Raw genomic sequence first — 27,431 nt, forward strand, 5'->3', positions numbered from 1 at the left:
CAGGGGGAACTAGACTTTGACTAGCTGCTCAGGTCAAAAAGGGGTAACACACGTAAATGCCTTTGAAAATGTGGCTCCTGGGCCCTTTTGAAAATTTTACCCCAGGTCAAAATGTTTTCACTGAAATATTTTTTTTTCCACAAAAAATACATTTTCTACCAAAATGACAAATTTCACCCCAAACAGTTTTCAGATATATAAGTGGGAAATAATAATAATAAGAAACAGTGAAAAAGAACCAGCTGTAGGATTTGGAGACTGTGAGGGTATTTTGTGTGTGTTCTTGTTGGGCTGGGGAAAGTGGAAGGGGCCCCTGTGTTGTGGGTGTGCCAGGGCAGCATGTCTGTCCTGTGTGACGTGGAAAGCCCTTAGTAGAAAACACTGATGGTTTATCGATGTCTGATGGAAACTGACGAACCAGTTAACTGACTGTAATTAGGAAGTGGAGAGCCTGGCTGGGAGTTGAGAGAGGTACATTAGCGAGGCTGGGGTAAATGAAGAGAAATGAGCTAATGGCAGAAGTTAGCAATATAGGGGCTGTGCTAGAAAGGGGGATTGATGAGATGAAGCACACACACACATGGCTAATGAGAAGGACTATGAGAAGAACTACCTTCTTATGCTGAGGGGCAGGTCCTCAGACTGGCATAACCTGGTCAGTGTTGCCAACTCTTGCTATTTTATCACGAGTCTGTGATATTTGGTGGTCCCACCTGCTGCAGTCAGGGATTAGGTGAGAATCTCATCTTTCATTTAAAAAACATTTCTAACGCTCATGATTGCAGAGAAGAGCTTGCAGACATGACCCCTAAAGGCAGAAGGATACATATCATTTTTCACATTCTCATGATTCTAAAGATAATCTTATGATTTGGTTCGGGGGGGGGAGGGCGGGAGGGAATGTCACCTGACTTCTGAGTTTTGAACACTTACGGTTGACAATACTACCATTCTCCACCCGCACCGTTTCAGCCCCCTTCTGTTTTTCTTTTCCCAGTTCACTTTGACTGAAATAGACCAATTTTGCCCTTTCAAAATATATTTATTGATCCTGTGTCGTGCATCACTGGCAGTTTTTCAAAATAATGGTAAACGCTTTAAGTGGGTGATGATTAGGGATTTTTTAAAGGGGGAACTAGAGCCCATGCTGAGATTATGGGCCAAATTCACTGGTGATGTAAATGGGTGCAACTCTTGTCAATGCAACTGCACTTGCTTATCTGGACTGAAGGCTCTGGGATTAGGACTGTCTGTTATTTGTCTGTACAGTGCCTTGCGCACTGGGGCCCTGATCTTTTGACTAGGGCAGCTGGGTGCTATTGTCATACAAATAATACTACTAATAGTAACCCCAGCCATGAATTTGATCCAGTGGCTTCAGGTTTTTCATTCTGGAAATGTTAATTGATCTTAGTATATCGGAAACCAACTTTCCGGGTTTATTTCAATGAGCAAAGGCTACAGAACTACCTTTGAGAAATGCATTATGGACATTGCTTTTTTCCCCCGGGAGTATACAGCTTTTCAAATAAAATGTCACATTGAAAAGAGGAAAGCATGTCAGAATGTGGAAAGGATTTGGAAAGTCTGACAGGGCATAACAAAAATAGCCGATGTCCATCACAGAGCAAGAGTGATTTGATCATAGTCCTGGGAACTAAGAGCTCCTGAGTTTTAATTCCAGCTCTGATTCCTTCTGTGACCTTGCACAAGTCAACCAGCCTGTCTTACTAGATCTGAAAAAGAGGAGTAATAACAACTACCTGCCTCATAGGCGTGTCGGGAGGACTGATTAATGATTGTAAAGTAGTTCTCAAATGAAAATTGCTGTTTGATGGCTAAACTACAGTATCATTATCTTTCTTCATCTGAAGTATTTCTCACTTCCAGAAAGAGATCTTTGTTCATTGATAACATATGTTGGTGTTTTAAAGTAGCTTTCTGGCTGACTTATGGTGTATCAGATGGAGTATGGTGTGTTAACATGTGTCATGCTCTGGGGTGCAATCCAGACTGGTGGGGGGTCTGCCCCGCAAGCCTGGGTCATCAGCAGGGATTGAACCTGGGGCCTCTTGCACCAAAATCATGAACCTCTAGTATGAGAGCGGAAGAAATAGGGCCCCTTACACCAAAAAGTACAACAATATTCCAGTGCTCCCAGCCCCAGAGGACCACTTGCTTAGCCCAGGTCAATTGCAGCTCAGACCTCACACCAAAGACAACACCTGTAGCCAATCCAATAATAAACTATCTAAAGATTTATTAACTAAGAGAGAGAGAGAGAGAAGAGTTATTTACAAGGTTAAAGCAAGTAAACATACACACACAAGTGAGTTAAAGTCTTAGTTTCAAAAGGGAAAAGAAGCTTCTGTAATAAGCAAGCTCTATATGTCCTTTAGAGCTAAGCCAGGTTAAGCACCTGGGGATGCCTTGCTTATGCTCAGAAATCTTTGCCCCTCAGAGGCCAAGTAGCATGAAGAGATGTCGTTCCTTCTTGTCAGGGGTTTTATTCCCTTCCCCCAGAGTTCAAGCTGATGGGACGAGTTCATCTGCATGTCTCCTCTTCATGGATGGGGGGAGCAATCAGCAAAGTCTTTGGTCCCCTGAAGTTTTGCAGTGGTTTGTCTGGTGTCTATCGGCCTTCTTTTGCTGGGCAGGAGATGACACCTCTTGTGGAAAACCAGTATTTCACGCTTGGTAATGCGTCTCTCCTGCCTGTGGGGTTTACCGTTCAGAGCAAACACTTAACTGCTACCTTATAACATGGGATACAGCTACTATTGGTGAGACTAATGCAGGCAGCAACTCACAAGCGTTTCATAAAGTCTTAATGCTAAACACGTTTTTATAACTCTAATCCCTGTTTAACAATACTAGCACACAGGCGATGCAGGCTGGTCTCCAGCTATGCATTTGTCAGTGATCAGTGAGACCTAAGGGGCCTTGGCATGAGCTGGCACCTGGTCAGCGAGCATCACAAGGGTGTCAACATTTTAAACTGTATTGGGATGATAGGCAGAGCTGCAATGGGAACATTGTTAGGTTGCAATGTGTAAATGGCTGCTTTCAACTTGTGTGTGTGTGTGTGTGTATAGACAATTACAGAGCTGCTTGAAGCTGATGCTAACCAGATGCCGGGGACACCATGTCTTTCCCTCCCCCCATTTCCCCCGTCTTATTTTCTGATTTTCACCCAAATCAATAGGCTTCTGCCCATTGATGCCAAGAACATTCCATGAAATTTCAGAATCAATCAGATGTGGCATTCAACAGCTAACGCATTACAGACAGACAAACTGAGAAGTGCCCTTGAGTTTAGTGTAGGGTCAGCCAGTCATCTTTTGGATGCTGGGAAAAGTGACATCCATTGTACTCAGAGAGCATTGGCCATCCCAAATTAAAACAAACCAAAAAAGAACAGATCTGAAATGTGTGACGTTGCGGAAAGTCAGTGAGATCACTGCCAACTAATGTACGGTCTATGGAAAACATACAGAATCTCACTGTGAGAAGGAAATAATGTACTTGGCTGATAATATTGTTTGACAGGAGCCATTTAAGTACAAAAAAATGCTCCAAAGCTTCCAAGATGCCAGGAGCCCAAGGGTCAACACAGACAATACATTCTGGGTATTATTTAAATACATGACAGCTTTCTGTTTATAATCCCAAGCCAAACTTGTGTCAGAGGTTTGACTTTCTCCATTGTGTATGGACAGCCAGGAACTTGAGCGTACGTCGCATATTAAAAACACTTGATCTGAAGTCAGGGTTACAGACTTCTCTTCATAACACAGATTTTTGTTCAGTGTGTAATGACAGCCGTGCTGTGCCAGTGCCTAGACACCTTACAGCCTGTTCTGCAAGGCTTTGCCGAACTTTTCTAAGTCTGTGAACAATATAAAGCAGACTGGGTGCCGTCACTCAAAGAAAGCAAGGAAATGTCTTGATCTACTATTTCCCTGTCATCTGTAGAACTTTTTTTCAGCATCTGTCTGTCTCTCATGCATATGAATTATTTAAATCAATATTCCAAAGTCACACTTTTTTGCAGAAATGAGCAAAAACGGTTCGATAAAGTTTAAGAACCTCCATTCAAAAGAGGCTAACCAAAACGTGTGCAGCTTGAACCTCATGTAGAGGATCCAGGCTACCCCCAAATACAGTCTGCTTACTCTCCCCAGCTGGCCTGATAGTGGTATTACTGAGAATGATGTTTCCATATTAGGAAGAGGTGTTAAAAAAGGCAGATACTGAGCACTCTCAATTTCCAGTGCAAACAGAGGGCACTCAGCACCTCACAGGACCAGGACCATAGGACAGGACCTTTTTGCTTCCTGGCTAGTTTAAGGGTTATCATGAAGTTCTCTATCTGAGTATTTTTCCTAAAAGAAGTGTTTCAGTGCTCATATGTATACATGTCATTCTAGGCATAATGAGACCTATTATTAAGGTTGCCTAACACTTTGTATTATGACTGTCTGTTTTCAGTTGCTTATAACTCTGTCAGACTTTAAAATCTGGCCTGAAGTATTTCAGATATTTTTGGAATTGAATGAAAAGTGTGACAGAAACAGGTAATTCTGTCACTGTAAAAACATTCCCTGCCTTTTTTTTTAAACTGCCAAAGCAGCTCTGTGGTTTGGATTAGGGCCTTAAAGTTTGGCAGGGGGACAATCCTGTGGACATAGAGAAGCCTTTTGCTGTTCCCATGAAAATCCATCCAAAGTTGGCTGCATTAAAAGCAAAAATCACTATTTGCGCATCCACAGTAGAACTTGTACAATTTTCTGTCTCAAAGGCTGACTTGTTACCACGCTCTACCCATGCTCCCATGCCCCTCTAAACCTCCAGTATGATTTTGAAGCATCAAACATGCACAAAATACACCCCCAGACCCAGCCAAAATGAATCCTCTTCCTCTGCTTCTTATTTGACATTTGGTCTAGAAACCAGAGTATTGGCTTGGGAGCCAAAAAATCTAGTTCTAATCTTCCTCTGACTGGCATTAATAATTCTGTGTGTTTCACTGCCCTTTTGATAGATGTAGGCCTCCTTCCCCTGTCCCAGTGGAAAATGTCTGAGAAGGAAGCAGGTTTCAGTTTCATGTTTTCCATGAGTTGTTATGAACCCAAGTGAATAGCATAGAATTTTTTTAATTATAAAAAAATTCTCCTGATAATGTTTCTATTAAAAGTTGGGGACAGGACATGTCAATAGCATTAGATAAGGTTTCAGCATTCAGCTGAACTGAATTTGTGCTCCTAGAAAGATATTTAAGCTGATGGAGACCTGAATTTAATAATAAGGCTGTAGGATAAGCACTGAGGTCTGTATTTTGTCTGTTCATAATCTGGCAAGGGGGATGTTCCTGCAAATTACAGGAACAAGCACAAAGCTGAACAAGATTAGCTTGCTGTAGGCTAAATTTAGGGATATTTTCTAATGAGTGCAACAATTACGGTGGTGACTGGTAGCACTAGCATTGCGATAATTGTCTGATAACAACAGATGCTCCCTTAACTTCTGTTCCTTCCCCAGATGCATAACACCAAACCTCCTGTTTTAATAAGGAGAGCTCTGTCCCCTTGCTGTGTGTCCTGCGCGGGGATCTGGAAAAGGGCAAACAGATTGATAAACATGAAAGAGGACTCAAGATTGGCAGTGGGATATCGAAACTAGGGGTTTGACCCTGTTCCAGATTAAAGCAATGGCAAATCTCCCATTGTCTTCAGTGGAAACTGGATCAGGCCTTAGATCATTTCTTCAAATTCAGCTCAGGTTAGAAGAGTTTAAGGGGCAAAGTCACGGTCTCCCTACTTCCCCTGCCCAATCCTTTGTGGGCATGGAATGCCCAAGAAGGAGTGGAACCAATGTGGTTCTCCTGCTTAGGGCTGAAGGAAGTCCAGACATTTTGCTTGCCACAGAGCTGTGTTTTGCTCACGTCTCTCCAACCTAGTTTGCAATATGGGCTGAGGGGAGGGAGTGTTTTGGAATGGGAACATTGTATGTGGGTCTGGCTTGACAAAGCCCTGGCTGGGATGATTTAGTTTAGCTTTGAGCAGGAGGTTGGACTAGATGACCTCCTGAGGTCTTTTCCAACTCTGATATTCTATGATTCTATAACTATGTTGATCCACCAGCCAAACCCCAAGCCTTTTCCCAAGATTCACGAGGTCGGGAAGAGAGTGAAGTAATTGGTTTTTCAGTTTCACAGTTATTTGCCAGAGGGAGACTCCTGCACTGCAGAAGTGGATTGGTGCTTCCAGCTTTGTGAAACTAGACTATGTAGATTTCAAAATATAATAAAACTGGGAAAATGTAACATGGTGAAAAATGTTTTCAAAATTCTGCCATGTTTTGGCAAAAATTAGAGTTAGGTAAAATTCCAGATTTTCACATTACAGTATCTCTGAGTATAGAATGCAGAGGCTATAACTATAAGGTGGCAACCTTGTCAGCTCAAAGGAAAGAATGACAGTGTTTGCTATTAAAATGCTGACACTTACCAGTTGAAAGTAATTAGTGTTACTGGCCATTCCAGCAAAACCCAGGTAACTAATTACTTTCACATGTGTAAAGCAATGTTTTAATAATACCCACTGTAACATCCCTGGCTGAACACAGATCTGATGCTATCTAACAGTATGATACACATGTTCTGACCCTTGAAATCTGTAACCAAGATTATATAGGAAATGTATCCATCTTAAAGAGACACTTGTGATAAAAATCATATATTTAAAAAACGTTCTTATCTGTGTTAATAATAACATCTTAGATTATTAAAACTGAAACAATCAAATCTATTTTACACTGCTTATGTGGTGTTCGTTTGCTTTTTGCACCTCACAGCTTGGACAGTGAAATTTGACCAATCAGTTTCACGTGCTAGTTCACATGCATTAGCATAATGTTTAGGGCTGGTTGAAAAATTTTGAACTAAACATTTTCCCACAGGAAAATGAAGTTTTCTTGAAAGAAACATTTTTCCATGGGAAAAGATTGTGTCCATCAGGAAAATCTGAATGAAACGTTTTGTTTCAGGTCAATATTAATTTCTGTGTGAGCTGCCATGTTGCCTCCTGGGAGTTGTAGTTCCAGGTCCCCTCATGCCCCATTCTCCAATATAGGTTCAGCTCACTGGCCAGATTTCATCTCTCTTGGTGCATTATGACCAGCATGGTTGAGCTGCTATGATGTGTCCTGGGAGACTTTTCATTTTGCAAAAAGTTTTGCTATCTCAACGTTGCATCTGCTTTGGAATAAAAACAAATGTTGAACCATTGGCATTTCCCCCAGGACAGAAAATCTGTTTTTTCCATCCGCTCTAACAGTGTTATAGTCGCTGGGTTTTTCAACACTAGGGGTGAATGTTTAAAACAAAAAAACTATTTTCAAGGTCCCTCCCCCACCCCCCCCCCCCGCCCTGTTAGGTTTTGTAAAACTTTTTCTCCTAAGAAAGTATAAATAGCAGGATCTAAATTAATGGATGCTGTCCCTTTACATAAATGACCCTTGTATCATGTCATGCTTCCTTGTCTGTGTCTGCCATCTTTTGTCATTGTCATACTTTTTAAAATCCTGTGTCACATATTTGAACTTCTTCAGCAGGTTGAGTGTTCTGGAGTTAGGACTGCATCTCAGTCCACAGCTGAAGCCTGAATGCTGAACTTTTTTCCTCTTCCTGAGTTCACTCAGACCCTGAAGGTTATTTTAACCTAGTTTTGTGTGTGTAATTTCCTTTTCTTCCTCTTTCCCCTTTACATAGTACAGCCAGATTAATTATGAAGCCAGAGAATTCTCCAGCACTGTATAATTCAGGGATTAATTATTGATATGGTGTGGACTCCATTCCTTATTTAAAAAAAAAAACCCACACACTTTGAACAGTCCCCAGGATAGTCTGTCTGTATGTCAGGTGTTTTACAGGGTTTTTAAGAAACACTGTACAACTCCCATTCTCAAATAAATGGCATGTCGTCAAGAGCCATTATACCCAGATGACCATCCCCACATGAGGGCACAGTGCCATTCAACTTCTAGAGTCAGGCAAAGAAGCGGCTCTGTAGCCTAGGGAGGAAAATGAGCATCTCTATTGATAATGAGTTATTATCTATGTCAGTTAAAGCAACCCCCAGAGGTCTGGGGGTGGATCAGGGCCCCATTGTGCCAGGTGCTTTGCAAACCCATGGTAAAAAAACAGAAGCAATTAAAAGTCAATATATGCCAACTGTCTAGGTATTTATATTGTATTCATTGACCCATGCAGTTACCAGAGGTACCTCCTGTGCTAAGTGAGGGGGAAACAGTGGTCATCTCAGCTCCCTCTCTACAATAGCTGTTTGCAAATGCTCTCTTACCACAGTATTCTCTGTGATTAAGTTCCATTCAGGCCATACAGGCTCACTAAACCATCTCTTACAAGCCTGCCAATACAACAAGAAATAGGTACAAGATGTGGGTCCAATAGCACAGGCCTTTCTCATCGGAGAAGCCCTTCCTCACCCATGGGAGTATATCTCCACAGTGATCCTAGTTAGAAAACACAACCGTGGGCCATTAGCAAACCTAATACATACTGCCCTTCTGTATCGAACAGACCACATCTTCGTATGTCCCAGAACTATTGGCAGGGTCTGCTGTTGGGGTTTTTTTTTTTTTGGGGGGGGGGGGGGGGGAGTGGTTTGACAAATTTACCCCAGAATGAAAAGTAGGGGGAAAATCATTCCCTTTTCCCTTCTTGTGATCTAAAACTGATCATAAAAACGAGAAAATTGCAGAATGCAAGTAATTTAAATATCAATGTTATATTCATGTTCCCTCTGCAAAGCGAGAGTCGCTTCCCAGAACAGCTGATCTCTTGTGCGTTTTCTTTCTTTGAATTGCCTCTCATGCTTTCTAATGAACTCCTTAATACCATGAAAACAGCCACTGCTCATCACCAAGCAATAGTTATATTAAAAAAACAAAACAGGTCTAACCTGAGAAATTCAGGTACTTGTGCACTCAGAATTTCTGTTCTTTTCTGGCAAGACCAAAAGCCTAAAAACTAGGGGACTAGGATAAAGCCCTTTCTATGTTTAATATTAAATAGTAGCCCCTGATGTATAGACTGGTTTGAAGAGAAAGAAGCAATTCCAGCAGATCTGCTCTGATTATAGTTTTCAGAGTAACAGCCGTGTTAGTCTGTATTCGCAAAAAGAAAAGGATGCATCCGATGAAGTGAGCTGTAGCTCACGAAAGCTCATGCTCAAATAAATTGGTTAGTCTCTAAGGTGCCACAAGTCCTCCTTTTCTTTTTTCTGATTATAGTGAAACGGAGAGCTTAAGGCCACCATTTTCAAAGTTGATTTCTAAAGTTAGGCTCCTAAACACATACTGTACTTAGGCACCTGTATTGTAAGTGGCCCAATTTTTAGAAAAACACACTCACCCAATCAGCTGGTAGATCCTTCCCTGGTGTAAATTGTTATTACAAGTCAATGGAGCTATGATAATTTACACCAGCTGAGGATCTACGCCCCGGTCACTTTTATCTCAGTGGCTAAATATTGTTTTAGGAGCCCAGCTTTAGACACTGAATGTTTGAAAATGTTGGCCTCAGTCACCGGGGTTGCCAGTTCAACACCCCTCACTGACACACAATGCCCGTAAGAAAATAGCTGAAATCCTTTCAGGGCTGAAGGAAAAGTTCAGACTTTAGACATGAAGTTCAGAGGCAGCCCTGGAGGGTCTACTCCCTGTGCATTCTGGTGTCATAGGCAGGTGAGGTCCAGGTTTAGATCTCTCCTTTTCCAGACCTGCAGGGGTTAAGCCTTTGGGGAGGGGACTGGAGGAGCGACTCATGCCACTGTAATGCAACTCTGGATACTGCTTAGAGCAGTTTTGATGGGACCTGGAGGGAGTCCAGTGCAACCACTCCCGGCCAGAGGGTGAGTTGTCATAATGTGACACTTGAGGAGTAAATGGGGCAGAAGGGTGGAAAGTGTGTGCGATGGGGAGCCCCAGAACACCCTTTCCATAGGAAAAAACCTATCCATGTGAGTCAGTCATTGCACTGAGTCAAATTCCTGAAGGACACCACAATTATTGATGTAGTAGTCAAAACTCCTTAACACACAGTATGTTTACAAACAAGCAATTTCTCCGAGTCTTTTACACTAGCCCAGGGTAACATGGTATGGCCAGTTTCCAAGTGTTTCATTGCTTCTTCCCTCAGTACAGAAGTATCGAATGCTGTTTACTGAATATTCCACTGGTTCTTATTTGGGCTGAAGGTGTCAGTTACCACTACCATTCAGGGGATCAGTTTAGCTGCACTGAACCTGTTTTGGTGGCTCAGTTCCTCATTTTCAAAAAGAAGCTGCATTTCCACATCAGCTGAACCTTTTGTATGCTGGCATTTTCTAGACTGCTGGCTGAAGGAATGCTTGGGAAGGATATGCCTCCCCGCTACCTCCCCTAACATACACACATACCGTACTTCAAGGATAGAAATGGAATGGGGGACATGAAAGTAATTCAGAGACACAGGGGAGTTTTTAATGTACATGATGCACCACAGGGGACTTGATGTCATTTTAGATAAGAGGGGGGTGGGATTGCATATACAAAAATGCAAATGATTATGTTAGTGCCTGCTTGAGGTTCCACAGCTCGGTGCTCCGAAGTCAGGAAGTGAATAAGTACAGTCTGAATCTGCACCCTTAACTCATCCCTCTTGCCCATCCTAAAATATGATACCTTCCTTCCCGGTGTGATCAGAGTCTATAGTTCTTAAATAAGAGAATGTTTTCTCCAAAGTTAGATAAACATACACTTCTGAAATACTAAATGGCAATCTAGACATCCATTGGGGGTTGCATGTTCCATCTTAAGCACTCAAAAAGTCAAGCTGGGCAGAAGTTAACAGGGCAACCTTAATGTTGCATCAAAGGAAACCAACCCTGGTTCACCACAGGTTTCTGCCTCTGCAGCCACTGACCTAACTGCAAGACCATCCTTCCTACTAGCAACCTGAAAGAGATTTGGTAAAATTCAGATACCAGCGCTGATTGCCAAAGCTCTTATTCTCCAGTGATGGTCTTCATTCTTTCTGTGGCTTGTGGGACCGGTTTCCACACCTGGACATCTTAACTACACAAAATATGACTACCTTTCTCATTCCATTTTGGTGGGAGATACAAATTGAGATGAAGAGTCTTTCATGTGAATACTGGTTGAGTATCATGAGAGTAAGGAACTGATGCTTGGAGAGTGGGATTTGTGTTAGGTCTGAATGTTGTCTTAGTGTATGATTTCCCTGCTATTTAATGCTTACACTGCTGTGAAGAAATACACTTGAGCAACCTCAAGTTAACAAAGTTTTTTTTCTACGTGTGTAGGATCACACGACATCCTTGTGTGGTAGGTATAGTTATCCCCATTTTACAAATGGGGAAATTGAGGCACAGATTGGTGAACCAAATCTCTACGTTTATGATAAGCGCCAGGGGTTTTTTAATATCGAAGAGCAGGCAGGGCCTTGAGTTTTAAAGACAGAAGTTTCAAAAGACTCTAAATGACTTTGGAGCACAAGTCCCACCAAAAGTCATTGACTTGCAGTAAGACTTGTAATCATACTTGTGCTCCAGAGTCACTTAGATGCTTTTGAAAATCACATCTTGAGGTCTTATTTGAAACACCATCATACACTCAACTGCATGGAAATCAATCTGTCCAGCTCAAAAGGATTAAAATGCTAAAATCAAAACAAACCAACCAAATTACCACCTTGAGGGTCTATTTCAGTGGTGCATGTGAATGTACCTTACCAGTAAGTATACAAAGTTACACCGATTTTTACAAGTTTCTGTGTGTGGTTAAACAGGTGCCCCTTCCATTGGTGGCTGCATTTTAGTGATGGATAAAGTTATCTCTGTCTGTAGATCAGTTTAATTTTGCAAAGCCCTTTGGAATCCTTTGCGAAAAATGTTACTGTATAAACAGATCTCAGTATTTAGACTATTTATATAGCTAGTGGCATGATGGAGCCCTTCATAACTATCTGTACAATGGATCTTATTCTCCCTGGTAGGCACAACAATATTATTGATGGGGTAGGAAAAATCTGACAGAAATAGGTCAAATACATTCAGTAAGACTGTCTGTATTTAAAAGATCACCACTCCAAAGTAAAAGAGTAGGACTTGACAGCGGGGCTGTTCCCCCAGTTTGCTGACTGGAGTCACATCCTGGCAGGATGGATTGTCCCAGTCTAGTATCGTGACCTGATAATGTTTATGTTGTAGTCATGACATGGTATAGCATTTTTGTGATGCAAATGGTACCCACAAGCACCACCAGGGTCAAGAATGAGCACTGGCAGCAGTGTAAAATAATAATGAGAGAAATGCACCAGCTTTATCACGGACTGAGCTGGGGGGTGTCTATCTGTTTATCTGTCTAATCAGACCCTACCCATCACCGTGGCATCCATCACCAGACTTCTGCAATTAAATCCTGAACACCGAACCCCTTCTAGCTAAAGATGGAACTGAGTCAGCGCCAGGTATCTGGATCTCCCATTCCCTCCACCCCATCCCAAACCATCAGAATACAATGGGCCCCAGATCTCAGCAGCTTCTGCTTGGTTTTGTAATCGCAACCTCTAATAAAGGAGATTTTTGCATGCCTCCCCTCTTTGCTCTGCCACCCCGTAATGCTGATTTGGGAAGATGCTGGTCCAGTTCGAGGGAGCAAGAGATTTCAGTTACTCTATTTGCATTCCTTCTCCAGCCGGAAAGTGCTGGTGAAATTGAGCTGGTATTTATTTATTTACAGCCTATCCTCTGGAATCCTGATAGTAAAGTTATTAAAATGAGATGTGTCAGCGTATTGAAGAGGGTTGCGGGACTCTTGCATCTTTCATGCAGTTTGATCCAGCTTGGCTTGTTAACACTCAGTTACTTTTGTGATTAATTATTTAATCCTCTCCCTTGGTAGCAGGGTATAATTGCAGCCCCCATTTCTGCTGAGATTCACAGTTCTTCAGTTTTCCTGCGAGCGAGCGCTTCAGGTACCACGTTGAAATACAAAATGATGAGCTCTGTATTCGGGCTCTTAAAGGAACAGTGCGTCGTTTTCCTCTTCTCTCCCCCTGTCCTGCCTGGCTTCATTCTTCATTGCTTTGCTCAGCCTTTGTGATGCTGTTGGCACTTGTAGCCTTTCTTTACTCCCAGGCAGCCAAAGGTGTCAACCAGTTCCAACTAATGCACATAATGAAGTTTGCGGTGCACGCTGGAGAGTGCTGTCCCTGAGTTCTCTGTCAGTAGCAATGTCATCATTTTCAACCATTCATTGCTAGGTGGACTTGCATGCCGCAGAAGCATTAGATAGTGTCTGCTCTGACTCCAGATGTAGTCGGACACACGAATCACAGACCAGAGGATACGTTGTCAGAGAAGTGACTTTATTCCAAAAGCCAGACATGTCACCCCCCCCCCGCCCCTTTTTTGTTGTTGTTGCTGTCTCAGATGCATTTTGAATGGCTTTCAGGTCACGTGTATGTACTCTATTCCTTGTAATGTCTTCAGCTGGTTTTTTTCCAGATTTTTTTTCTTGTTTTGCTTCATGAGGGCACGTGTGCAAGTGATCTTTGTCAGATCTCTGTGTAGGTGTGTCTGCGCATGAGTCTGTTGGCATGTCTGGGCCTATTAGAACGTATGTGAGTCTCTTTATTCTTTTTGTGTCAGTCTGTTGATGCTCAGGTGTCAAATAGTAATAGATGAATTTAGATGCTGTAGGTATGTACTAGAGCGTGTGAGTATCGTACATTGTGTGTGTGTGTGCCAAATTGAGCCCTGGTGTAAGTGAGCTCAACTCCACTGACTTCAATGGAGTTGCAGTTATTCAGTCAGCAGTGAATTTGGCTTACTGTGTGTGTATGCAACATAACACTTCCCCATCTATGGGACTTTTGCACCTCAGTAACATAATCCAATAATTTGCAAAACTCTATTGATTTTGATGGAGTTGCACTTGCTGCATCAGTGGTGAATTTGGTTTATTGTGTGTATGCAACATAACACTTCCACATCTGTACAGCATTTGCATTTTAGTAACAACCCAATAATTAGTAATAAATTAGCCACATTTTCTTAAGGGGTTGGTTTCCCCCATCCTCCACCCCAAGCTTTTTATCTGCTATTCTCATTGCAACTTCCCGCTACAGCCTGTCAGTACTGCTTTGGGGATTGCTGCAAGAGGGCAGCAGAAGGTTTAAACATCCTAGTCACAAAAGAAGTTTTGTAGAAATGGAAGCATGGTCTAGTGGTTACAGCACAGAATTAGGAGTCTTGAAATCTGAGTTCTATTCATGGCTCTACTACATGGGACCTTGAGCGGGTCACTTTGCCTCTCTGTGTTGGGGATAAGAATGCTGATCCTTTCCCCCACCTTTTAATATGAGAAGCTATGTTTTTCCTCTGTAGATTATTGACCAGCAATGTCTGGTAGGTAGCTGAAAAATCTGTGCTATCATTAGATTAGAAAAACTGCTGAAATTTTTATAAGCCCCCAAGCATTTAAACATTAATTTTCACATTGCAAAGTCTCTCAATATAACAATAATTTCATTTATGAAGTCAAAGTGCTCAGGGCACCATACAACATACAAAAGCAAATTAAAATGCAATAAAATATTTATGGAGACAATAATTTGAGTGCTTTAACAATTTTCTAAGTAGGACTTACCAAGCTGTTGCACAGAGTGTGTATTTTAAACCTGGCCTTATCCCAGACACACTTCTGTCAGTGCGCTTTGTTATTTTCCTCCCATTTTCTTAAAAGAAAAAAACAAGAGGATGAAGGTATTCACATCCCTAGCATATTTTGAGTCTTAAGGTCCCAGTCCTTCAAACACTCATGCATGGAAGGCACCTGTGTGCAGTTAAGCACACTTGTAAGATCCCAATTCTTCAAATATTTACACGTGTTTAATATTAGTACCATGACTAATCCCACTGATTTCACTTTACAGTGTTTGCAGGATCAGAACCTTAAAGGGCAGTTCTGCTCTGAAAAGAAAAGGGGGGCACCATGTTCCTGGTCTCTCCAGGATTTGTCCACATTGCTAGTAAAATGATTTTTTTAATGCAATCTAACTACCAGTGCTGCAAACTCAGCCTGAAATCTGGAAGTCAAGCTGGATTCTTTCTGGCTCATGCATTATCATCGTCCGCTCTGACTCACCTGAGTAAGTAAGAGGCATAGTTAATGTCGGCTTGAGGTGGGTACCTCTGTGCACCATGGTAATGCTTCTGCAATTGGACCTGCGGTCCTGATCCTGCAAACTCTTCTGCTTGTGTAGATGCATGCACCACTGTGGAGCTCCAGTCACTTCAGTGGGCTTCCACTCAGTCTCAGGGGTCTGCCTATGTGGGGTAACTCCCATGATATGAATTATTGGTCGTAATGATCATAGAATCATAGAAGTGTAAGACTGGAAGAGACCTCAAGAGGTCATCTAGTCCAGTCCCCTGCATTCAAGGCAGGACTACGAAATAACTAGACCATGATGCACAAGCCAGAAAGAACAACAGCTGGAAAAAAAAAATCTTCCATCAGTCAACTGCAAAGTTAGCATCTTGAAGAGACAATAAAGATAGAGTCCCACAATACCAGTTTAATAAAGGCATTTCTCCAAAGAGAACCATATATTAGATTTACAAAAACAAACCTCAGGCAGTAAAAGTTAGGGTCACCTATGCTGTGACTTACGATGGGACACAGACTCATTCCCTGATGCTGCACAAACCGGGCTGCAGCCCGGTCAATTTCAAGTCACCACAATTAACAATGAAACGAATCATTAAAACGTTTGGAAAACCTCAAAAACAACCATCCACCTCTCCTAATGGAGCCTTAATATAATTCACAGAGGCAAAGAGCTGAATTAATGTGCTGCTCTTCAGTGGTTCTGTTTGAACTAACGAATTACTTATGGCTTTGATCCAGCTCTCGTGAGGTATGTAATCATCCCAATCAAGGCAAACCAACCACATCCTGTGGCCCCTTTTATAACAATAACCACAGCACCTAAGATCCCAAACATTAGTAAGCGTAGTTTTATGGCGAAGAATTATGAGTCCGGACAAACCTGAACCTTCCTCCCACATCAGCCCAGACTCTTCTGAGATTTAAAAGTGTTTGAGATGCTTGTATTTCGGGGGAGGGGGTGTTAATGAGCACACCCTTGGGGCAAGTGGACATTACACTGCTAGCAGAAGCAGACAAGGAGTTTATCAGGCAGATGCCTGTCTTCGCCACAGGTGCCAATCTTTGATTGCCTTGTTATTAACTATTTCTATTAGAGTTGCATCCCATTCCTCTTTCAGGCTGGTCTCAGCTTCTACAACCAGGATACTTAGCCAGCAGGCAATTCTATTCCAGCCCCGTCGGGTCCAATGCACCTGCCTATTTCTTTGTAAGCATCTTTATCCATTCGGAAAGAGCAGTTTTGAACAGCAAACTCTGGCCTCCGAGTGAGGATATAAAACCCATGCCTCTCTGGACTCTGTGTCTGCTTAAAGGCCCCCAGAGATAAAGATTTTACAGATTTACACTGAAGTGTAGGCCTGGAGGTCAAGCAATGCTCCACAATGGAACTGTCAGGAATGAGCCATTTGAAAAATTATAACCCACGGGGAAGCCACAGTGCTCACAAGCTTTCGACAGAGCAACCAGGTCTGGGGCCAGCGGGTAAGACGCAGGGTTTACTGAGGATTCAGGTCTAATAACACAGTAGTCTGGATCGAGGTCTAAAGGGTGCCATTTACTGTACAGTTACTGGTTATGGCTGAACTTCTCCACTGATGATCTTGGGAGTGAAGGAGCCCTTAGTATTTTGCTGTTTATCCTCTGTCCAGGTGCCTTTGATTTTTCCTTTGGTAAAACTTCCAATGCTCTCAATTAACACAGTGAAAACATCAGCTATGTGCAGGACACACATGCAGTGTCTCCATCCAACCTGATGTAGGACTTTGATCATTGTCTCGTGCAAAGTGAATTCCCATGTGTTGTGGAAACTGTTCCACTCTCTCCGGACATGAAGGAGGGTGGCCAGACCACCTCTGTACTCAACTAGTCCGGTCCGCTGGAACAGGTCTGTGGGCAGCTGCTTGCCAGTTAGAATAGTCTTTTGAGCTGCTCTTCTTATGCTCAGCTCCCTGGGCCCAGGAGGCATACTGTCACTTTTACCCCTGCTCCCAGGAGCTGTGCTGACTACAACTCAAATGCAGCTCAGAATCTGCGTCGCTAAGTCTGCTTTAGTGTCTGGCCACCAGTTAACATCCACCATAGGCTGGTGATGTGATCTTTCCTGTTGGGAGTTCTCTGAAGGGGAGGAGATTGTAAGATACACTGTGCAATTGAGGTGCCTGAAAATGATGGAAAGGGAAAGGTTCATGAAGAAGATGCCACAAGCTCTTAATTCTGCTATGTAACACAGGGCATTGTAGAGAACTGGCTAGTGTGTGCACAGATGTATGCATGTGTGTGTGTGTGTGTGTACCACTCCCCCCTCTACTGCACGGAATCAGAACTGCGCTGAAGTGTGTCATAGACCCTTTACTGCTCACAGCACCTCTCTTTAGGTCACATGGTAGGGACCTGTGCTTTTGAAGTAGGAGACTCTGCATGTAACTGCTGCAAAGTTCTTAATAGTCAACAATTTGTCACTCTGTGGTGTTGTAGGCAGCCTCTCACTACGTGAGGGGCTTGAAACATACAGTGGAGCCCGTCCATCCCCTCCTCCAGACACTACCAACTAATTGCACAGGGAAAAAACTAAAGCCGCTTCTTTCTTCTCAGGAAGCCTGTGCCTCTAATGTCGGGTTTGGTAAGCGAGATATGAAATCCAGCTTGACAGACAGATTTCCAACTGGTGGGTACCTGACCTTTTCATTCCCACCCTCTTTGCAAAGCCTCTTGGCAGCTGGGAGGCATCCCAAGAAATAGCTAAATAGGCCCCGTGCTATTTCAACCTCACACTGATCCCCAAGAAAGAGTTAATTACAGTCTTTTCCTCTCGCTCAAAGGTGGCTGGGTATTATCATCAGAGCTGTAATTATTCATGCTAATTGCTTATTTGGAAAGGGAGAGAGAACGGGAGAGAGAAGCCCCAGTCTCCACGTCAGTGATTAGCAGATCAGACCAGGTGCACTTCATTAAGCCTGGTCTGAGCAGCCCTGAGGGGGTGGAAAGAGCCCGGGGAGGCTGGAGTGGTGGTAACTGAGTAGACTGGATCACATCTGGCTAATACTGCTACCTCCTCTGGGATTGAAAAAAGAGGAGTATGCACTTCTTGCAGACCTTCCTCCGAGGGAGGGCACTAGGAGGTAATTGTGCTCTTGGTTGCAGTCTTCATTTGTTTTATAGCTTCGTTAATCCCATTCCTTGAGGGACCTGGGTGGGCTGCTAAATGCTTGACCATGGCTTGGATTTGAATGGTGCTGCTGATTCCTCCTAGAGATGCATGTGCCTCATATAGCGTTAGGTACTGGTGCTTTATTAACCAAGTGAGAGCTTTACCGTCTCTTGGCTGCGTGGAAGCTGACAAGCTGGTTGAGTTAATTGGGGTGGGGGAATCTTTGTACATGTTCTCATTCTCTTTTAGGGTGTTTATCTTGTGGGCTTTGTAACATCAAAAGATTATTTCCTGTGGGAGATCCTTTTTTATGTGTGTGTGTAAATAGCAGTGGATTTAAATTGTGTTGCTTAATAACGCAGGGCTTTTCCTTGTGAAAAGCTGCCAATTAGCTGTTTAGAGATAGCCGTGTGGCAAAAGTTTATCATCACCCGGGGGGGAATTGATTGTAAGTTGCTTGTCTAGTAGGGAGAAGTTCGTCCGTCTATTGTATGTAGAAGCAGTCTCTGGAGCATGCCTGTACCTGCTCTGGGGACAATGACAGTGGTGTCTCATTTCCAGTAATGGGCCTAAGGGCAGAGACTGACTTACTTTGAAATGCCCATCCTTAACAGTCAAAGGGAATTGAACCAAAACTAAAGCATAAGCCTCTATGAGTTGAGCTGAAGCACGGATCCCTATCTGGTAGCTCTCCCAGACCGGGCTACGCTTGCGCTTTGAGTGCAGTGCTATTAAAATACTTGGCAGTTTCCTTACTCCCATTACTACAACACTGCAGAACAGTCACTAAAAGAGGTCATAGTGTTGTACTCCCTGTGGCTTTGATAATACAAGACTCTTTTTTTGTTTTTGTTTTGTTTTTGTTTTTTTCGTTTATCCATGGTGTGGTGAGAAGTACTGTATGGCCTTGAGACTCAGAGCTGGTAAGACCTAAACTTGCAGACTGAAGTTGAAAGAATTCCCCAAAATCCTTCCAAAAGGGCTCCCATGACTTCTCCCTAAAGGTGTGTCTGCCATTTGCCTTTCACGATGGTAGCCACAGCTGCATGAGCCATCAGCTTTAAAAGTAAAGATGAAGGACTGCTCTTCTTTCTGGAGGCTTAAAATATTACCCTTGTCGCTTTAACATCTAAGCTCTGGAGTGACTTGCCGTAATTATGTTTTTAATGTACTGTATAATCTTTTCATCTGGATGTTTTACTACTTAGATTATACAGGCTTTCTGCACTTGCACTCTGGCTGCAATACTAATTCATTTCCTGCAAGGTGGGGGGTGCAGAGCTAACCCTGGGATCCCAGTCAGCTCTGTCAATCTACTAGAAGGGGGCATGGGGGGGGTGACTTTCCCTGTCTAATCAAAGCAAAGTTTGGTTTTGTAAGGTAATTGCACGGGTTTAGATCACCTGGGTGGAGTACAGCACTCTCTAGTAAGCCTTCAGCCCAGCTGCTGATGCCCATTTAAGTTTCAACACCCTAGATACTATGGCTTACTAGGAATGCTTGGTACCCAAAAAGCATGTGTATCCAGTTTGGAGGGGGGCTATAACTTTACTAGCATGGTTGTCCCAGCTTGAATCTGAGGTTGGGAATTCTTCAATGGATGGCACTAAAACGTTATCTCCAGCGTTCACGTTGCACAGCAGCCATTTGTTCCATATGAGCCCTGCTAGCTTGGGAAGATGCTGTACTATCTGTCTGCAGAAAAGCAGTGAAAACTAGGGGACGGCGGGTTCCCTGGTTGCTTATAGCTGAATTCCGTGGCCATATGGCTGAGCACATTAGTAAAGGAGACTTTGCTTCTGGTTTTGCTGTGCCAAAGCAATGGCCTTTGCTAAGCTAGCTGCGCCTTGGCTGTTTGCAAGGTGCAATGTTCTCATCGTATTCCTCACCCACCCCTTCACGTTTCTTCCCTGACCCTGTCTTGATGGCTACAGTTATGGCTTCTGCAGTTCTGTCCCCAATCAAGCAAACTGTTTGGCTGATCAGGAAAGTTTCTGGGGTTAGTCAGTGGGCATAACTGCTACCCTTCTACAGAATTTTATCACCCTCGTGCAGCTCCTGGATCAGGCACGGCTATCAAGGAATGTTCTATTTCTCTGCATGCCGATACAGTGAGCTTTCATTGTGCTGCTGCCACAAACCCCCAGTTCCCTTATTCTAACCACTATCATTTATATGTAGGGTTAGGGCAAGTTTTCTGCAAAGAGCCGGTGAGTCAATTTCTGCCCTTGATTACCTCCCGGCAAGCTCCCATTGGCATCACTGGAGGCTGTGAGGGCATAAATGGGTGCAGAATTTAGTCTTTGTTCCCCTTCTTGTAATCAGTGTCTCACTTCAGTGTGTAAATTAATATTCTGGTAGGGAAAAGAGCCCTCTCCCTAATTACAGTACTACCTAAATCAATGTAGCGAAGGCTTATCTGAAACATCAGGTATTGTCAGAAGGAGGGTACTGGCCCAATTGCAACAGTATAGAAAGAACTGATTGTACCAGACCAGTGGTCTCTGTCATCTAATCTTGAACTTTCTGGGGATGAATCACAAGCACCTGTGGTGTGCAAAAATCAGCCTGTGGTATGCAAAAAAATGAAATGCCTTCAAAACTCCCTAACTCTGAGGGTACAGGGCAAGAGATGATGCTTTACTTTCAGCTCTGCCAAATTCAATTCCATGCCTCAGAAAAGGCAGCCACACCTAGGGAGATTTCCATATAGCTTCTGTTTGGCTGAGGTTAAATGGTAAAAGACTCACATGAGGGCTTGGGTAGTTTGGAAGAAGAGGAGGGAGATTTTTTTTTGAGGGTGTAAGTAGAATCAGAGCGGCAGGTCACGGAATGTGGTAGTTCCAGATGCTGGCAGCAGTTGAATGTTAAGTATTTGTTCAGTGCTTCTTTACCATTCTTCATCCTGTTGTTGCTATTAACGTGTGGGGGGGTGTGTTGTTGTCGTTGGTTGTTTTTAAAAGGACTCCAGTTTACCTCCACTCGCACAGCCATACCTGATGTCATTGTAATCCACTGGTGTGTTACAGGTCCCTCTCTGGGGTGATGCACAGAGATTATGACTTCTGGTAGCCCTGGACTTCAGAGGTTTAGCTCAAGCTGTAGCAATTTATGCTTTTTAGCGCTGAAGGTCCCTGGTTTAATCCCTGATGTGTCAGCCCAGATGGTGGTTGTCTCATCACTTCATTGGCAAACTATTTGCATCACCTGTGAAGTTCTAGAAAAGCTTTGTTCTAAAGAAATGAAGTTCTCGGCCCCCACCACGGGATTAGTCCTGATTTATTGCAGTTTGAGATCAGAAGTGGGGTAGACTAGGAGCTCTAGACTCTTAGCTGAAATCAGATTTCTTATTAACCAGCGCTGAAAATAAGGAGACTACCAAGCACTCCTCCCTAATTAATGGTTCTAAACCGATTTTAATAACTGTTGGTGACAAGTTGTATGATGGATGGTGTCCTTGTTGAGTGAAGCAATCCATTTATCCACAGGACCAGTATAGCACTGACAGCCGTAGAGGAAGCTTCTGTCAAGCCAGCATAGTATTCGTCAACCCTGCTCTGAAGGGGTCAAAGCTAGGGGTGAGAAGGTAGCCCTGATTCTATGGCCCAATCAGTATTTAAGAACTCTGAAGTTGACAGGGTGTCACTTGCATCTAGGATCTGGATGGCAACCAACACCCATTCTATGACGCTGAACAGTTGTTGGATGTGGTACCCTCAATGCATCACACGTCTATAATGCCTTTCATTGCAAACATTAGTTTGTATTGTAAAGGCTGAGGGGCAGGGGCTGTCTTTTTCTGATGAGAATGATGTCTAGTCCAACGAAGCCCCCACTGGTCTCGCGGCATTGCCACAATATTCATCAGAATAGTCTAATCTCCTGACATCCTGTTCTAGGGATAAGTAAAAAGAGACGCAGAGCACGACTTTTGCAAGTCACCTAGAAAACCAGAGCAGAACCAGGTAAAGAACTCAAGAGTGCTAACTTCCAGCACCTGGGTCTAGCCACTAAACAGGTCTCCCTTCTTCATTTATTGTTGATCTGGGCTGGATTGAGTACTAACAGAGCGAAATACAGAAACAAATTTATAGGAGTAGATTGATCTGAACCGACTGGGGGGAGAGGGGAGATCTTAGTCTCTTCCATAAGCATTAACCAGCCTTTCACCTGATTGCTGGGGGAGAAACATTTTGATGGAACTAGATGGTGTGGTTGGTTTTATGTGTTTTTATTTTACTTTCCTTCCATCTTCCTGAATTCATGTAGTTGATGTTGTGAGATGTGTGAGAAAGGAACCAAGATCTGTGATCAGAGTGAAGCAGAAGCTCTGGGGAAAGTCCCATCTCCAGGCTATACTGAATGTTTGGGCAGTCCTGTAATTTTCCTCCTTTTTCCTGACAAAATATATTAATTGGAAGGCAACATCGGTCAATGCTTATTGAGTTTGACAGACCTGGGACTATGCTAATTCATGAAGCTGCGTGCTCTGTGTGTGTGCGTGCGCACGCACGCTTTTCTTCTTTTTTTTTTTTTTTTAAGGGGCCAAGATGGCTGGTAGCCAGCTATTTCCGAGAGAGAAATCAAAGTGACAAATGTCGGGAAAAGCTGACTTGCAAATCAAGAGCTTTAAAATAGGCAAGTTCTAGGCAAAATTAGCCCACTTCTCAGGAAAAAGTCCTGAGCTCTAGCTGCCTAATCAGCCAAGTTGAGAAAAAAAGTGCGTTGGCCAATAGCCAAATGAATCTTGCAGGGGAGCAAATGTAAATCAGAACTAGAAACAAATGTTCCTCTCTTGCTCTTAATAAAGAGCTGTCCTGATCCCAAGCCCACTGAAGTCAATAGAAGGATTCCTATTGTCTGAAGAATTGCTTACGATTGAAAATTGACTTTGCTGTGAAATTGCAGGGAGCTAATTTGTAGAACACGCTGGGTGCTGCTGAGTTAATGTGTGCCCCGGAGAAGAACGCTCTGAGCAGTTTCCCATGTGGAAGGCTTTCCCTGGCACTGTACCTGTGGCCGTGTCTTGAGGACGAGCTATCAACTTTCTGGCTCTTGGGACTACATCTTGTTCCACGAGAAAAAGGGGTAGATGATGATATTCCCTTCCCCAATGATCAGAAGATGCAATTATTATGTGTGAGTGTGGCGTTAACCTCCTCCTGTCAAAGCCCATGGGATTTGGCCTGTTTACTACTTGTGAGGCTTAACTTTAAGTAATAATAATACTTGGCTCTTATATTGCACTTTGCATCGGTGGATCTCAAAGTGCTTCATATGTAACGTATGTATCCTCACCACACCCCGAAGAGGCAGGGAAAGAGTATTATCCCCCTTTTGTAGAAGGGGCACAGCGAGGCTAAATAGCTTGTCCAAAGTCACGTGGACAGACTTGTGGCAGAATAAGGAATCAAATCCAGGGCCTGCCATGTCTTAAGTTAGTGCCCTAACCACTGGTCCATCTTTCCTCTCATGAAAGAGGTCCCTGAATCAGGGTTGCATCTCTTGTATGTTTTTTTTTCATAAGGCTCCCAATATTTGAATTTTTCTTCAAGATCCAGCTTATGGAGTCATGTGACTATATGAATCTCTCGGGGCGGGGGCGGGGGGGTAAATTTATAGCCCTCCTGTTTGTGGAGGCAGGCTTGATAATGTGACCCCAGTGCATCCTGCAGGCTCAGAAACCAGACAAATAAAAAGAACCCAAAATGTATAATCTCTTAAACATCTCAATATTAAAGCCAATCTCGTGACATTTCTGAGGGCTTGACATGATTTTTTGAGGGACTGGGGCGGGGAAGGGAAAATAGTGCTGCGTATTTGTCTTCAAAACCTTATTCTCTCTTGCCTGGCTTTTTTTTCCCCTGCGTTCTTTCTTGCAGAAAATTGTCCGGCAGCTATTTGAACTGGTAGGATATGCTTTCTACTCTTGCTTCATGTACATGTCTGTATAGTGTATACTTCTGGGTTTTCTAGTTTCCCCTCACTATTTCAGTAATGCCCACCTCTCTTCAGCACAGCCAAATGATACTGCAGCCTGACTTTGGGGGGGGGGGGGTGGTGTTTAAAATAAAAAATGAATAAATCTTAACCCCCACTATAATAGCGTTAGCCATTTTAAAAGGGATGCTGTCGACTAACGCGATCCCAAATGAAGGCACACACTGCTCCCTAGTGGATCCTTGGGTACTGCAATGAGACAGGCTTCTGGAAGAAATACCACACCACTTTCTTTTGTACACTACCAGACTCAGGTCTTTAGTATCATACTGATTCGCCTAGAGATGTGAATAAATGAAGAAAGGTGAAGTTATCTCTCATACATTTTTCTTAGGGGGGAAAAATGCCTTGCAAATAGTGTGTGTGTGTGGGGGGGGGGTTGTTTTTGTTTCTTTGTTTTTCAGCCAGCCCTTGTCCTTGACTAGACGGTATCAATTTAAAATAGTGGGGGGTTTAAGTGATTTAGTTTCCTGTAACACAAGAATAGAAGATATTGCTCATGGGGGGAAAGCCTCCTTCAGAGAAGACAGGAGGAAAGTTGATGCACAGAGGTTAACTTGTCATTGGTTTGAACAGCAGGTAGGTAGCCTAAAGCTGCAAAACCTGCCTGTGTACTTCAGGAAAGCGATGAGATGCTGCTCGTTCTAACAGCTACATTTTCCTTGTTAGCCTCTGATTGCACTCTGTGTCTTGGAGGTGTATGCCCTTGCAGAGGACATAAGGGACTAGAGAATCTCTCTTAATGTGGATTCCCACTACAACAAAAATTGTTTCCTCGAGCCATATTCCAAGAGGGACAAGAATCATGTTGTCCTCGCTGTCGGTGGAGTGCCTAGTGCTAGGCAAACTGGAGAGCCCAGGGTTCAACTTCTGCACTTCAGAGCTGTGCATGGCGAGACTTCCCTAGAAGAATTAGGGAAGTATCCTCCCCTGGGAACTTTCCATACCAGGCACTTGGGCTCAATCTGCATGCCAAAATAAAAGCTCTTTAGGTGTGTGAGGCTGAATAAGTGATGATGACTCTTGGTCACCTCTCTGGGGAATTCTAAGTGAATCAGACCGATTTGGGGTGGAACTCAAACCAAGTGAGTTAGTGGCATGAGCCTTCTAAACAACACTGCTGCAAGGCAAGAGCCCAGTAACTGTCTCTCGTCTGACCTGCAAACAGAAATGGGTTGGGGGTGAATAAAGCCGCCTCTTGTGAAACAGTGGCATCTGCACCCTGGAACAGAGCTGTGCATTAGATTTTGCAGTCAGCTTTGCTTCTAGAGAGACGGCACTAGCCAGGCAAAACCCCTACTCTTTACCCCGCCAATCTTCTCATGGTTGTGGTCATGGGCAACTTTCTTTTTTTCTTCTACAGCAGGGTGATTAGACCAATAGCATTTCCCAGCCTGGTCAATAGGCTGCTGTCTGGTGAAGAATAGATTATAGCTGGCCTTCGTAATCCAGTCTTGAGGGGAAAGGTCATCCTTCCGCTGCGATTCTCTTGTTCAAGGGTTTCTGAGAGGTCAGGGAGTTCAGACAATAGCCGGTGTCTGCCTCGTGTTTGGATTGCTCCCCGTCTCTCCAGTTCTGTGACAGTGATTTTTACTGAGCCCAACTGTATCACAAGGAGGAGGAGTTGTCATACAGCTTCCAAATTCCCTAATCCCATGGACCTGCCGGATGTTAATTGGAGCAGGCCTTGTCCATGGCGTTGATCACAGGAGGTCCAGCCGTAGCAGCCACCGTGCTGTTGACAGAAATATGATTCTCTTTTTGACTGGCCTTCAGCGCTGATGTCATCACTGGGTAAAATAAATAAATGTTTGACCAAAGAATGTCCTCGGTAACTTTGAAAGGTCAGCTCTGTATCCATGCAATTCTCCTGGGCGTTTGGCTATAGGAACATTACAAGCAGCATTATATTAATATTGATGTTGGTCTTGAAAATATAAATTTGTACCTAATTAACATCTGAACGATAACTTGAATGGCACTGTTAATATTATGCATTGGTAGGATCACCATAACCATGTCTGTCCTTGACCACATGAGTGGGATAAATAAAAGTGACAGTCTGTATTTCTATTTAAAATAGCAGAGGTGTCATACCTAATTAACATTTCTCATTAGCAGATGCCTGTTGGATTAGCAGCAATACGACATTCTGAACAGTTCCTTGGCTAAGAATATATCATGTGACCTACTGCTTACAAAGAGTAGGGATAAACTTTCATGAACGCTGTATGTATACCTTGGGCATTACTATTTGTTGGTAAATAACTTAACTGCCCCGTTAGCTGTGCAGTCTTTATTTTAGTGAGACTTTGGGGGTTTGGATGCAAGTGGGTTTTTTGTTTGTTTTCCCAAGGTGCGGGGACAATCCATGGACTGCCTCTAATAATAACCACACCCCCAACCTAGATACTTTAAGAGTGTTTTAAGAATACACGTTTTTACGTTAAGGCTGTTCTCAGAGGAAGGCAAGCACCTGAAGGTTGTCTTCAGCCAAGAGACTGGGTTTTTGTTTTTACAAAAGCAAGGCAGTGTAGTCTAGTGGATAAACCACTGGATCTGGATTTGGGACACCTGAGTTCTCAGCCAGGCTCTACTGCTGGCCCTGATGTGTGAATATGGGCAAATCCCCGTATTTGTTTGTTCAATTTCTCCTCACACTTGGATTTGTCTAATTAAGCTGCAAGCTTTTTGGGAGGGGGGCTGTCTCACTATGTGTTTGTACAATGACGAACATAATCTGGGGGGTTTTGGCTCCTAAGTGCCTAAATCCCTTTTGAAAATGAGATTTAGGCTCCTAAACCAGTTAGGCATTACAATATTGAGTAGTGCCATGCCTAAATACCTTTAAAAATCTGGGCCCTTGTCTATGCACACAACTTATACCAGTAGAATTAAAGCAGCACGATCTCCTAGTATGGGTGCAGTTATAGCCGTATGTAAGCAGTGTCGGGATGAGCTCCACCCTGACGTCTGGTGGTGAGGTGTGGCAAGTTGTGGAAAAGAACTTCAGGGGCTGATC

The 27,431-nt window shown here is 43.3% G+C and overlaps 1 protein-coding gene across 7 annotated transcripts in view; it reads left to right on the forward strand.

The window, feature by feature from the left end:
- The window catches only part of GRIP2 (glutamate receptor interacting protein 2), a 471,570-nt gene that overhangs the window by 273,543 nt on the left and 170,596 nt on the right, over positions 1 to 27,431 (forward strand). The window contains exon 1 of one of the 7 annotated variants that reach the window (XM_043552090.1): positions 18,154 to 18,380. The exons of 4 other annotated variants lie outside the window; for them this stretch is intronic. In XM_043552090.1, the coding sequence (XP_043408025.1) occupies positions 18,338 to 18,380 (43 nt within the window). In that variant the 5' untranslated portion in view covers positions 18,154 to 18,337. 2 more of the 7 variants (XM_037905074.2, XM_043552092.1) reach the window with 2 other exon arrangements.

The sequence above is a fragment of the Chelonia mydas genome, chromosome 7 (assembly GCF_015237465.2).
Source record: "Chelonia mydas isolate rCheMyd1 chromosome 7, rCheMyd1.pri.v2, whole genome shotgun sequence".
NCBI lineage: Eukaryota > Metazoa > Chordata > Testudines > Cheloniidae > Chelonia > Chelonia mydas.